At 38.9% G+C, this 14,662-nt stretch overlaps 1 protein-coding gene across 5 annotated transcripts in view; it reads right to left on the bottom strand.

The window, feature by feature from the left end:
- The window catches only part of DPY19L3 (dpy-19 like C-mannosyltransferase 3), an 82,223-nt gene that overhangs the window by 27,478 nt on the left and 40,083 nt on the right, over window positions 1-14,662 (bottom strand). For all 5 annotated transcript variants that reach the window (XR_013410406.1, XR_013410407.1, XM_077982051.1 and 2 more), the window contains exons 9-12: window positions 5,401-5,532; window positions 3,613-3,714; window positions 486-559; window positions 150-308 (exon numbers count right to left, since the gene is read on the bottom strand). Coding sequence is in view for 3 of the 5 variants with exons in the window: in XM_077982051.1 (XP_077838177.1) it covers window positions 150-308; window positions 486-559; window positions 3,613-3,714; window positions 5,401-5,532 (467 nt within the window). In the remaining 2 variants the exon portion in view is untranslated. The remainder of the gene's footprint in view (window positions 1-149; window positions 309-485; window positions 560-3,612; window positions 3,715-5,400; window positions 5,533-14,662) is intronic.

Here is a 14,662-nt window from a genome sequence, read left to right as displayed (position 1 = left end):
CCACTGTAAAAGAGGTATGTTCCCCCTTTAAGATGAATACTATTACTCTGTTCCGTGTCTGATATTCTGACTTTCAACTGTGCAATTTTTCTGCAACATGGAACAAGTTCATTAATAGGAGAGCATTAGATTTCTGAAATATACCATACCTGAGATTATGAAAGGCAACAACGAATGCTACAGTCACTGTGATGGACAGAACAAATACGTAAGCATAAAAAAGCAGAGTGTCTGAAAGCCTTCCAAATGTATTAAAAGGCAGGAGGCCAAAAGCTTCTTCACACAGATAGAGATTTGCATCAAAATCCCTAGGGAACAAATGGAAAGCAAAGTATTAAATTCAATACAAGACAAAGAAATGACATTACATCTTTCCTCAAAGGGAGTCTGTAATTAATAGGTGAAGGCATAATGACAACTTAAGTTTTAAAGTCCCTGCTGATTCAACAGAAAATAGCAAACATAGATTTTCAATTCAGTTATACCTTGTTGCTCCAAGCCCAAATTTTGCCTTCAGAAATTTAAATATGTGTTCATCTGACTTCAGGTTAAGAATTTTCTATCGAGGAAAGAGAAAACAAAAATTGCTATTAGTCCTTTAGGCATAGTTTCCTGATAATTTCCCATTGAATTTATATATTCAGTGTCCAATTTCATAGGAGCGTGTGGGTGTATAAAATCAGTAAATGCTCACAGTAGTTCTCAGAACTGAGGAATTCCAAAGCAGGGACTTCCAAACTCCTTCCAATCCCCACTCCCCATTTTAGTATAATCCTTTATTCAAAAAACATCTTATACATAAGTTAAATATGCAAAATAGGTAAAAGATGAGATTTTTTGGTTTCAGGGAGAGGGAGAAGGCTGAGGCATAGTGAGCGTAAGTTTTCAGACCAGAAAACTGACAAGACGATGATCTGAAACCTCAAATAGATACACCACCCACAAGGCCTGTCTGGCTTTGGGGCTTTTGGTCTGCAGATATAATCGATCCAAGACTTATTCACTCAAAGACAATTCAAGACAGTTGTAACCCTCAAGGGGTGGACAGACAAATATGAGTGTTCATCATTAGTGATTACAATTTTAACTCATATAATTCTATTTTAAATTTGTGGCTTAAAAATCCATATATAATAACACAAATGGTGAAGAAATTCTATTCGAAGAAAAATGAAGATAGGGAAAAAACATGAAGCCACAACTGAGTTCAGTACACACAATATATTCATTAGAGATGAGCCACAAATCTGGTCTTTTGCATTCCAGCACCAAATGCAAAGAGGTAGGTCAATATATTTATGTTACTCACAGGTTTATAAGAGTAAAACAAAACAGTTGCTCAGAAGAGATCCTAACAGTCCTAGAACTGAGACTCAAAATAAATTTTTCCCATGGGTACAGCAAAAACAGCAAGGACTTTCAAGGAAAAGTTTCTCTACTTCCTCTTGTTGTAGGTCACTGACAAGACATCAAGTGCAATTCAACAGATGTTATTCTTTGGGGATTCAAAAAATGGTGGTCCAGGGATGCAGCTCTTTACTGATTTAATCCAAGAACAGGTCACTGAATATGTATAGTGGGTCAGTGGAAGAATTGTGTATCTTTTGGCCACTTTTCCAGAAATGCTAGCAGTTCCACTCAAATAAGCTTTTTTTGAAAAAAAATTTTTTAGTAGAGTTTAGGTTTTGCTATGTTTCCCAGGATGGTTTTGAACTCTTAGCTAGCCTTAGGCGATCCTCCCACCTTAGCCTCCTAAAATGTTGGAATTACAGGCATAAGCCACCATACCTGGCTTTGAATAAGCTTTTTAATTTTTGTGGGCACATAGTAGATGTATGCATTTATGGAGTATATGAATATTTTTTTACAAGCATATAGTGTGTAATAATCCCACCAGGAGAAATGGGGTATTCATCAACTCAAAAAAAAGCTTTTGGCTGAGTGCAGCGGCTCGTGTCTGTAATCCTAGCACTGTGGGAGGCTGAAGTTGGGGGATACCTTGAGCCCAGGTGTTTGAGACCGGCCTGGGAAACATGACAAGATCCCATCTGTACAAAAATTGTGAAAATTAGCCAGGTGTGGTGGCACACACCTGTAGTCCCCGCTACTCAGGCTGAAGTGGAATGACTGCTTGAGCCCAGGAGGTCAAGACTGCCATGAACCAAGATCGTGCCACTGTACTCCAGTCTGGGTGGCACAGTGAGATCCCGTCTCAAAAAAAAAACAGAAACAAAAGTAGAAATTTAAAAATAAATTATTGACAAGTACTGGACTGTATGGAGTTTAAGAACATACTGACAGCCGAGCGTGGTGGCTCACGCCTATAATCCTTTGGGAGGCCAAGGCAGGTGGACTGCTTGAGCCTAGGAGTTTAAGACCAGCCTGGACAACACAACAAAACCTTGTCTCTACAAAAAATACAAAAATTAGCGTGGTGATATGCATCTATAGTCCCAGCTACTCAGGAAGCTGAGGTGGGAGGACACCTAAGCTCAGGAGATCGAGGGTGCAGTGAGCCGTGACCACACCAGTGCATTCCAGTCTGGGTGAGAGATCCTGTCCAGAAAAACAAAACAAAACAAAAAAAAGAACACAGTGACGTAGTGACTGGCTGAGTGAAGACATTTTTTCTTTGATAGTCAACAGATGTGAACAAGGACCACAGTTCTCTTGTGGAAAAAGAGCTTGTTTTGCAGATGCCTCCTATCCTGCGACCAACCTTCTAGGACAGGCAAAATTATCTGAAGAAATCAATGTAGTTTTGCTCTAGCATAAAAACAAATGGGACATCAAGGTCCAAGAACTATACCTTTAATAAAGCCTACCCTGAAAAAAAATTAAAAAGCCAATAAAAACATTTAAAAAGTATGTTAAACTAAGCAGAGCCCCTGGGGCGATGTAAAAATCTTAGCAAAGCACCTACTGGACATAAAACCAATGGATGCCTACGTTACTAAATGAGTTGTTCCGTTAGGCATGTTACATATAAGTCAGTTAAATGTTGGGAAAAATGAGCTTAACTCTTCTTTCTAGCAGAAAGTAGATAGTAAGGCCAGTTTACTTATTAACTGAACTCAATAAAAATCATGTCTTTTTTCTTTAAGTACCACAGTACAGAAAGCTATGTGTATATTATGGTACTAAAAATAAAAAAATTTAAATTTAGGGAAATATTTGTTTAATGCTTTTTAAGCTTTTAAAAGTTTCATAACAAAAGGTGAGTAAGTTCAAGGTGGAACATAAGAGTACATAGAAATGAATGACTAAAATCAATAAAATAATCGTTGTTACTAAGACGAAGTTAAAATTGAGCCTGTTTGAAGTAAAACCGGCAACTCTCCAGTCACGGTAATACACTTTATAAAGCAAGAATTTATTTAAAATTGAAAGTTTCAAAGAAGCCAGGTGTGGTGGCACCTGTAGTCCTAGCAACCTGGGAGGCTAAGGTGGGAGGGCCATTTGAGACCAAGGGTTCAAGGACAGCCTGGGAAATGGCAAGGCCCAGTCTCTAAAAAAATTAGTTTATTAAAAATGAAAAAGAAAGTTTCAAAAATTATCCCAATGCCATAAGTTAATTAAAAATACATTAAATATATCATTTTATTAACTTACCTTAATTATGTTGTTGAGAAAAAGTGTCAAACATAAAACCATAAATAAATGTAACAAAAGTTTCCCAAGCCTATTAAGGAAGCTTCCAGTTTTCAGATTTTTCTAGAAATTAAAAGAGTTATGTTTTAATTCTTAAGTTTTAAAATAACTTCATAAACACTGAAGATAAGCTTACTTAAGGATTTAAAAACACTGGCTCATATAACATAAAGGGAAAATACACGTGGAAAATACAACCTACTCATTTTCATGGGATTACACTGTCTTAATATCTATGATTTTCTAGTAGTAAATGAGTCACTTAATAATGAGTTTCGTAAGATGAGGAAATGTGTCCTAGTCTTTTTTTTTTTTTTTTCCTAATTATTTTTTAAGACCTTAGCAACTGGACGATTGGGGTCTGCCATTTGGAAGGTATTCAGGATATGCTGACCGAACAAACTGTTACATTTTTTTTTTTTTTCTCTTTTTCTTTTGAGACGGGGTCTCACTCTGTTGCCCAGGCTGGAGGGCAGCAGAGCGATCTCAGCTCACTGCAAGCTCCCCTTCCCGGGTTCACGCCATTCTCCTGCCTCAGCCTCCCGAGTAGCTGGGACTACAGGCGCCCGCCACAACGTCCAGCTAATGTTTTGTATTTTTAGTAGAGATGGGGTTTCACCATGTTAGCCAGGATGGTCTTGATCTCCTGACCTCGTGATCTGCCCTCTTCGGCCTCCCAAAGTGCTGGGATTACAGGCATGAGCCACCTTGCCCGGCCCTGTTACATCTTTTATCCATTAATTCCCACATCACAGACATAGTTACAACTCAGTTACATAAAAGACCTATAGGTGTAAAAAGAAGTACATTGTGCCTTTTGACATGTAATAGTTTTCTTATAATCATCAGATAATTTTATACATTGTTAAATATAATAATATCTTAACAGTTCAAATACGAGTAATATTTATTTATAATTAAGGTTAAAAGGATGACTGTGAACTGCTGTTTTTGATAGTCAACTAAAAGCCTTTGTCCATAACAATTCTCACTCAAAAGACTAATAAGAAAAATGATTTCTTTTTCTCAAAGTGGAAAACAATGGCTTCTTCACACAGAAATGTTTCTAGTATATGTGAAACAGGATGTTATAATTTTAAGCAAAAACAAATGACTCATGTCTTATGTAAATACAAGAAATTTAATTATATAAATAAAGCTAAAAGAGCAAGTCATTGTTTTCAAACATGATTTGACAATACCCTAGGAAATGTTTCACTGTTTCTAAAGCTATTTATTTGGATTTTCAAAATTCTCAAAACAGAGTTAATTGTGGTTCACCTAAAAGTAACTAGTATGGTATGGAAGGATGGGGAAAAGAGTAGCTTTACTACATCAAATGACAACAGGGTATCCACCAACGTGAAAGACTGTGATGAACACGCTCCCAACATAAGCAGGAGACTCTTCTCGCTCCTGAGTTCACACTCATGAAAATTAAAAACTTTTCTCTTTTTACTTTAACTTTAAATCAGTGGCATTCAACCAAGCACCTTTAGCCGATCCCCACATTGAAGGTAAGGTTCCATTTCTCTAAGAAATAACTGTCAAAACAAAAAGATGACCTCAGAAAGCTTGAAACAGAAATGCTACCACACGCATATGAAAAAGCACACAATGCCACTTGCGCTTTTTAGTGCGAAGTCAGGTCGTAAATTTCCCTTTGTATGCTGTATGAAAATAAGGTTCAATAAGCCACGCAATTAAAAAAAGGTTACTTCAATAAACGACAAAAAAAAAAAGTCCTACCTGAAGTTTTCTTGCAACGAATACTGAAAGGTTAAAACTGATGAGCAGTGATCCAAGAATCATGGAATTAAAAAACTGAAGAATGCAGACCAGGAGTAAACTTGTTATCTGTATTCCATACAGCCACGTCGCCTGCAAGAACCAAAGATTAGATGAGTACAAATATTTTACCAAGAGATCACCACATGCCAACATGTTGGTCATGAGTTGGATACAATCTCAGCTTACAAATAATGCAGAAAACACACATAGCTTTAAGAAACACAATCTAGGCTGGGCGTGGTGGCTCACACCTGTAATCCCAGCACTCTGGGAAGCCGAGGTGGGTGGGATCACTGGAGGCCAGGAGTTCAAGACCAGTCTGGCCAACATGGTGAAACCCCATCTCTATTAAAAATCCAAAAAAAAAAAAAAGGCCTAGTGCGGTGGCTCATGCTTGTAATCCCAGCACTCTGGGGAGGCCAAGGCGGGCAGATCACAAGGTCAGGAGATCGAGACTATCCTGACTAAGAAGTGAAACCCCGTCTCTACTAAAAAATACAAAAAATCAGTCAGGCGTGGCGGCAGGTGCCTATAGTCCCAGCTACTCGGGAAGCTGAGGCAGGAGAATGGCATGAACCCGGGAGGCAGAGCTTGCAGTGAGCTGAGATCACGCCACTGCACTCCACACTGGGGGACCGAGCGAGACTCCGTCTCAAAAAAAAAAACCGGGTGTGGTGGCTCGTGCCTGTGATCCCAGCTACTTGGGAGGCCGAGATAGAAGAATCGCTTGAACCCATGAGACATAGGTTGCAATGAGCCCGAGAATGCGCCACTACACTCCAGCCTGGGCAACAGAGCGAGACTCCATCACAAGAAAAAAAAAAAAAAAAGAAACACAATCTAAAAAAGGAAACTAAATCATATACATACCAACTGTTTATTTACCTTTTAATAACAAATCTTCTAACATTAATTAAAAGGGAAGTAAAGAGGGATGATATGAAGTAGAGGATATAAACAACAACATAAATGTATTTATTTCTGGGAATTGGCAAAGGCCATTTGTAATCTTCAGTTTTCTTTTCAACTATTTCAGTTTCTGTTTATGGTCAACAATAAGTACTTTATTGTGTGCTCTGTTATTTCCTAGCTTTCCATACTCTATACTTTAGGACTGTTTCATTCCTTGCTTTGTCTGTGTGAGTGTGTGCCCAGATACCCTGATCAGACTGCAAACCCCTCCTGCTGCATGACCTTGTTTTCTTTGACCTCACAGCTTCACAGCAGGCAGCACAGTACAGTGGGCAATGACATCAGCTCTGGCACCAACAGCACGGCACTGCAGTTCCGATTCTGCTGCACACCAGCTATGTGACCTAAATGGTTCATCCGTGAACCAGAGACGATGACACCTTCCTCACAGAGTTGATGTAGGGTCTGACAAGAACCAGATGTGGTAATGTATGAAAATGCCTGGTGGCCAAGCACGGTGGCTAATGCCTGTAATCCCAACATCTTGGGAAGCTGAGACAGGAGGATCGCTTGAGCCCGGGAGTTCAAGACCAGCCTGGGAAACACAGCGAGACTGTGTCTCTACAAAAATAAAAAAAACTAACCAGGTATGGTAGTGCAAAAGCCTGTAGTCCCAGCTGGTCACGAAGCTGAGGCAGGAGGATCACTTGAGTCCAGGAGGTTGAGGCTGCAGTAAGCTATGATTGCTCCACTGCACTCCAGCCGGGGTAACAGAGCAAGACCTGGTCTCTAAAAAAAAGAGGGGGATGGGCGGGTGGGGAGGAAATGCCTGGCACATAATGAGCGCTAAGGATTAACTCTCGATGTAGTGAAAATTGTTGACAGGTTGATACTAAAAGCAGCAAAACACAACTAACTTGAATACACAAAACATGCCACAAAGGAAAAAAAGGCAGTTCCTAACAAAGAGTGGACACTTATTCTGTTAGTTTTCTTCTTCTCTTTCAAATCAGACAATGCCATACTCATACTGACATGTGAAAAATACCAGTTTTATTCAGCAGCAAATCTGATTTTCTCCATGGTTTTGTTCTCTTAACCTCAAGGGAAACAAACCTATTGATAGAAGCATTGAAAAGTGAGGCTTGCAGCAGTTCAGCGCTTTGCTTAGTGTCAGTGGGAACCCAGGGAAATGGATGCGGATGATCTTTAGGATCATGAAGATAATGTATCTTACTCTAGGAGAGTTAGACACTTCAGAAAAACACAAACAAGAAATAGCAATCGATAGGTAGGCTCTTGAGTCAAAACCCAGCACCATTACCTAAAGAAATAATATTGATTTCATAGCAGTATATAGTATTTCATGTACAGGATTTTACATCCTTCACATCCTACCATATCCTTTTCTCACATCAGTGACTATTCTGTGAAAACTTAAATTTTAAATGGTTATGTAACATTCCACCATATGCCATAATTTGTTTGCCACTGGACCATTTAGGTGTTTCTGGCTTTTTATTAACATTGTGAACATCCTTTTAAAATTTTTTTCAGATCTGATTCTCAGAATTTCTAATCGAATTCTGATTAGTTATGTATTTTGTTCACTGCTGTATCCCCAACACCATAAAGAATACCCACCAGAAGAGTGGCACTTAATAAACATTGGAGGAATGGATGAATAAAAACATTTCCTTAGGGATAGATTCCTGAGTACAATTACTGGTTAGAGAAGGAAGAGTTTTTCCTTCTTAGCAGTTTTATTAGTTGATATAATTCATACACCATCAAATTCACCCATTTAAAGTGTACACTTCATGATTTTTGGTATATTCACAGAATTGTGCAACTATCACCTCAGTCTAATTTTATGACATTCTCATCACTCCAAAAGAAACCCATATCCACTAGCCATCACTCGCCATCATCCCCTACCCCCAGCCCCGGCAACCACTGATGCACTGTTCTCTACAGATTTGTAAATTCTGGACATTTCACAGAAATGGAATAAAGTGCAATCTTTTTTGGCTATCTTCTCTTACTTAGCACGGTGTTCTCAAGTTTCATCCATGTTGCACCATGTATCAACATTCTTTTTTATTGCTGAACACTATTTATTGCACGGCCAGACTACATTGTTTATGGAAGGGATATGGGCATTCGGGTGGTTTCCACTTTGTAGCTACGAATCACACTGCTATGAACATTCATATACAAATATTTTTGCATGGTTATGTTTTCATTTCTCTTGGTATGTATCTAGGAGTGGGACTGCTAAATCATATGGTAGCTCTATATTTAAAATCAGGAAACGCTGAGGAAATGCTGGTTTTCAAAGTGACTACATCATTTTATAATCCCATCATCATCAACGTATGAGAGTTCTAATTTCTCCACATCCGTGACATTTATCTCTGTTTTTTAATTTTAGCCATCCAAGTGGGTGTAAATTGGTATCTGCTTGTGGTTTTGATTTGCATTTCCCTGATAGCTAATGATGTTGAGCATCTTTTCATGTGTTTATTGGACATTTATGTATCTTACTTAGAGAAATATCTACCCGAATCCTTTGCTATTTTATCACTGAAAGAGTTATAAGAGTTCTTCATACATTCTGGAATTCCTGATCAGATACATGATTACAAATATTCTCTCTCGTTCTATGGGCTGTCTTTTCACTTTCTTAATACTACACTTTTGAGTACAACAGTTTTAATTTTGATGAAGTCCAACTAATCTGCTTTTGTAAAAGTCACTTGTGCTTTTGGTGTTGTATCTTTTTTTTTTTTTTTTTTTTTTTTTTTGAGACGGAGTCTCGCTCTGTCGCCCAGGCTGGAGTGCAGTGGCCGGATCTCAGCTCACTGCAAGCTCTGCCTCCCGGGTTTTTACGCCATTCTCCTGCCTCAGCCTCCCGAGTAGCCGGGACTACAAGCGCCCGCCACCTCGCCCGGCTAGTTTTTTGTATTTTTTAGTAGAGACGGGGTTTCACCGTGTTAGCCAGGATGGTCTCGAACTCCTGACCTCGTGATCCGCCCGTCTCGGCCTCCCAAAGTGCTGGGATTACAGGCTTGAGCCACCGCGCCCGGCTGGTGTTGTATCTAAGAAAGAGTGTGCTACTCCAAGTCATGGAGAGTTATTACTATGTTTTCTTCTAAAAGTTTTGGTTTTAGCTCTTACACTTAGGTCTGTGATTCGCTTTGAGTTAGTGGGGCTCAACTTCATGCTTTTGCATGTCGATATGTTATTCCTGCATCATTTGTTGAAAAGACCATTAATTCTCCATTTAATTATCTTCAAACCCTTGTTGAAAATCAACTGACCATTTCTAGTGAGGGTTTATCTCTCTCAATTCTATTCCTTGGGTTTACGTCAACCCTTCTGCCAGTATCACACTGTCCTGATTACTATAGCTTTCTAGTAAGTTTTGTAATTGGAAAGTGTGAGTCTTCCAACTTTACTCTTCTTTTTGAAGATTGTTTTAGCTATTCTGGGTCCCCTGAGTTTCCATATGAATTTCAGGATCAGCTTGTCAATTTCTGCAAAAACTCCTCCTGGGATTCTGAGAGGGAATGTGTTGAATTTGTAGATCAATTTGGGGAGCACTGCCATCTTAACAAAGTTAAGTCTTCCAACCCAAGAACATGCATTATCTTTCCAATCTAGGTGTTTAAAACTTTCAGCAATGCTTTGTGGTGTTTTGTAAAGCACAAGTTATCACTTTGGGTTAAATCTGTACCTATGCATTTGACTCTTTTTGATGCTCTTCTTTCTAGGCAGTGTTTGTGTCCTTTGTTCCCTTTTCTCATCGGTTTATAAATGGTTTTCTCATGGATGTGTAGGAACTCTTTAAGGATACTAACTCATTTACAAATGCTTTTTTTCCAAAAACATCTTTCTGTTTGCCTTTATTTGTGGGTGTTTTTTGATGTTTACAGTTCTTTTTATATCAAGTGAGCCTATTTCCAGAAAAAGGGGCAGTTTGTGTAACAACAAGATTGTACAGTTTTATATACATTCAAATGAAACATTGCTGATGAACAGCCAAAAATGTAAAATTGAGCAGTACTGTGTATTAGGAAGTCCTGGATTATCAGTGGTATACTGGATATTCTTTCCCGGTTCTATTAGTACAGTACAGTATAGAAACAAGGCAGCAAGAATATAGTTGACCCCTGAACAACACAAGTCCAATTATACATAAGATTTTATTCTTCCTCTGCTACTCCTGAGACAGCAAGACCAACCCCTCCTGTACCTCCTCCTCCTCGGCCTACTCAATGTGAAGACGATGAGGATGAAGACCTTTGTCATGATCCACTTCCACTTAATAAACAGTAAGTACATTTACTCTTCCTTTGGATTTAACATTTCCCTTTCTCTAGCTTACTTTAAGAACATAGTACATAATGCATCACATACAAAATACGTGTTAATCAACTATGTTATTGATAAGGCTTCTGGTCAACAGTAGGCTACTAGTGGTTGAGTTTCTGGGGAGTCAAAAATTGTGTGCAGATTTTCAACTGCTGGGGGGAGACACTGGCACCCGTAGCTCCTGTGTTGTTCAAGGGACAACTGTATATCCTTTCTGTGTATAATAACTGCAGTTGTCTTCAATGGATCGTGTTCAGGCTCCTTATCACCATTCATAATAACCACAGTTAACATCTATAAAATACCAAAATTTTTCCATATGACCCACGTATGACTCATTCAAACTTAGGCAGCCTGGTTGCAGACCCTGTGTGCTTAACCACTATGCTATACTGGCTACCACATAAATAGCACCACAGAGGCTCAAAACTTTGCTTTATACATTTGTGTACATTTAAGGGGTACAAGTACAGTTTTGTTACATGTATATAACATATACTGATGAAGTCTGGGCTTTTCCTGTATCTATCACTCAAGTAATGTGAATTGTATCCATTAAGCACTCAACACCCACCCACCTCCCACTCTTCCTGAGACTCAGAACTTTGGAAGTCTGTTAAGATTGAAAAGTTTTAATGTTCCAAGGCAATTATGGAGGAGGTTCACAATTTTACTAATCTTTCAAAGAGCCAGCTCCGTCCGTCCGTCCGTCCATCCGTCCATCCATCCATCCATCCATCCATCCAATCCATCCATCCATCCATCCAGGATGGAGTGCAATTTCACGGTCTCGGCTCACTGCAGCCTTCGCCTACTGGATTCAAGTGATCCTCCCGCTCAGCCTCCCAAGTAGCTGGGATTACAGGTACCCACCACCACGCTGAGCTAATTTTTGTATTTTTAGTAGAGATGGGGTTTCACCATGTTGGCCAGGCTGGTCTTGAACTCCTGACCTCAGGTGATCCACCCGCCTCAGCCTCCCAAAGTGCTGGGATTATAGGTGTGAGCCACCGTGCCCGACCAAGCTAGCTCTTTTTAATTAATTCTATTATTCATACGTTTTCAATAGCATTGATTTCTGCTCTTTACTATTTTCTTCTCCTGGCTTGAATTTATTTCGTTCCCTTTTTTAAGGTGAAAGCTTGGATGACTGATTTCAGACTTTCTGTCTTTTCTAATGTAAGTATTTTAGTGCTACACATTTTCCTCTTAATACTGCTTTGGATGTGTCCCACAAATTTAAATATGCTTCACTTTCATTTTCATTGAGTTCAATGCTCTCCGAGGGGTTCCTCTTTGACTCTTTTTTAGTGTATATCTTTATATTTTTTTAAAGTGGTTATTCTGGCTATTACTACTATACATGTAATAGTGAGTTTAACTCCCAAGTATTGAAATATTTCCTGTTATCTTTCTGTACTGATTTCAAATTTGAATCCATTGTAGTCAGAGATTATATTCTCTATAATCTTAATTCATTTATGTTTGTTGTTTTATGGCTCAGGAGATAGTCTATGTTGGTAAGTATTCTGTGACTGCTTGAATGAGTATTCTGCTGTTGTTGGGTGGAGTTTCTGTAAATGATTATTAGATTCTGTTGGTTGAAGGTGTTGTTGTGTTCTATATCTCTGACGATTTTCTGTCTGGTGTTCTTTCAATTGTCCAGAGAGAGGTGTTGAAGTCTCAAACTACAATTGTGAATTTGTTTATTTCTCCTTTCAGTTCGGTCAGTTTTTGCTTCACCCATGTCGCAGTACTGTTGTTTGGTGCAGGTACACTTAGGATTGCTATGCCTTCTTGGTACACTAAACCTTTTATCATTATATAATGTTCTGTTCTGTCCCTAGTAATTTTCTTTGCTCTGATATCTACTTTCTCTGATATTAACATAGCTACTCCTTTCTTTTGATTAATACTTGCATGTTATATCTTTCTCCACCCTTCTACTTTCAACTTATCTATACTGTTGTATTTGAAGTGTGTTTTAGACAACAGTTGGGTCATGCTTTTTAAATCCACCCTGCCATCTCTTTAATTAGTATATTTAGATCATTTACCTTTAATGTAATTATTGCTATTTTAGGTATTAAATCTGCTCTTTTATTCTTTTTTGTTTGCTTGTTTCTAATTCCTGCTTTCTTCTTCCTGCCTTCCTATGGGTTATCTGAACATTTTTAGAATTTCATTTTTATTTATCTATACTGTTTTTTCATGTACCGCCTCGTATAGTTTTTTAAAGTGGTTATTCTGGCTATTACATTATGCATTAATAACTTATTACAGACTAGTGGTATGGACATTTTAACTGTTTGAGTGAGGCATAGAACCCTAACCTCCATTAAAGTCTCATTACCCTTCCCATTTTATATTGTTTCAAGTATTTCTTTTACATACAGAGAACTGCATAAGACAGTGCTATAATTTTTGCTTCAGCCATCAAATATAATATATATATTCTTTTGAGACGAAGTTTCCCTCGTCTCCCAGGCTGGAGTGCAATGGCGCAATCTTGGCTCACTGTAACCTCCGCTTCCTGGGTTCAAGCAATTCTCCAGCCTCAGCCTCCTGAGTAGCTGGGATTACAGGCACCCATCATCACGCCCAACTAATTTTAGTATTTTTAGTAGAGATGGGGTTTTGCCATGTTGGCCAGGCTGGTCTCGAACTCCTGACCTTGGGTGATCTGCCCACCTCGTCCTCCCAAAGTGCTGGGATTACAGGCATAAGCTACCACGCCGAGCCTCATAATTTAGAAACTCAAGAGAATAAGAAAAGTCTGTTATATTTATTCACATTTTTACTTTTTTCATTGCCTTTTCTTCCTTTCTGATGCTCTTAAATTCCTTATTTCCTTTCTGTTTCAACAACTTCCTTTAGCCATTCTCTTAAGGTAGGACTGCTGGCAATATTAGTTTCCTTAATTGAGAATGTTTTGATTTCTCTTTCATTCCTGAAGGGCATTTTAACTAGGTATAGGAGTATAGGCTGACAGGTTTTTTTTTTTTTTTTTTTTTTTTTGAGACAGAGTCTCGCTCTGTCGACCAGGCTGGAGTGCAGTGGCATGATCTAGACTCACTGCAAGCTCTACCTCCTGGGTTCATGCCATTCTCGTGCCTCAGCCTTCCGAGTAGCTGGGATTACAAGTGCCTGCCACCACGCCCAACTAATTTTTTGTATTTTTAGTAGAGACAGGGTTTCACCGTGTTAGCCAGGATGATCCTGATCTCCTGACACTGTGATCCACCCACCTCGGCCTCTCAAAGTAGTAGGATTACAGGCATGAGCCACTGCACCCAGCCTTGACAGTTCTTTTTTTCTCCATCTGAAAACACTATGCCATTTCCTTTTGGCCTCCATGGTTTTTATTTTTATTTTTTTTGCTTTTATTTTTGAGACTGGGTTTTGCTCTGTTGCCCAAGTTAGAATGCAGTGGTGCAATTACAGTTCACTACAGCCTCAATTTCTCCCACTTCAGCCTCCCAAGTATCTGAGACCTCAGGCACGTGCTACCATGCCTGGCTAATCATATTATTATTATTATTTATAGAGATGGGGTTTCATCATGTTGCCCAGGCTGGTCTCAAACTCCTGGGCTCAAGCAATCCACCCGCCTCAGCCTCCCAAAGTGCTGGGATTATAGGCATGAGTCACTGGGCCCAGCCCCTCCATGGTTTTTGATGAGGAATTCACTGTCATTCTAATTGGTTTTCCCCTATAGGTACAGTATTTTTCTGACTACTTTAAACTTTTTAAAATTTATGTTTACTCTCCAGAAGTTTGATTATAACGTGTCTTAGTGTGGCTCTATTTGGATTTTTCCTGTTTGATACTAGCTCAGCTTGTCGATTCTGAAGGTTTATAGCTTTTGCCAAATTTGAGGAAATTTCAACATTTTTTCCAAAAGTATTTATTTGCATACTTTTTTCAGCTT

This window comes from Macaca mulatta, chromosome 19 (assembly GCF_049350105.2).
Source record: "Macaca mulatta isolate MMU2019108-1 chromosome 19, T2T-MMU8v2.0, whole genome shotgun sequence".
Taxonomy (NCBI): domain Eukaryota; kingdom Metazoa; phylum Chordata; class Mammalia; order Primates; family Cercopithecidae; genus Macaca; species Macaca mulatta.
Note: the sequence above shows the minus strand (reverse complement) of the source record. Positions and strands in the feature narration are given on the sequence as shown.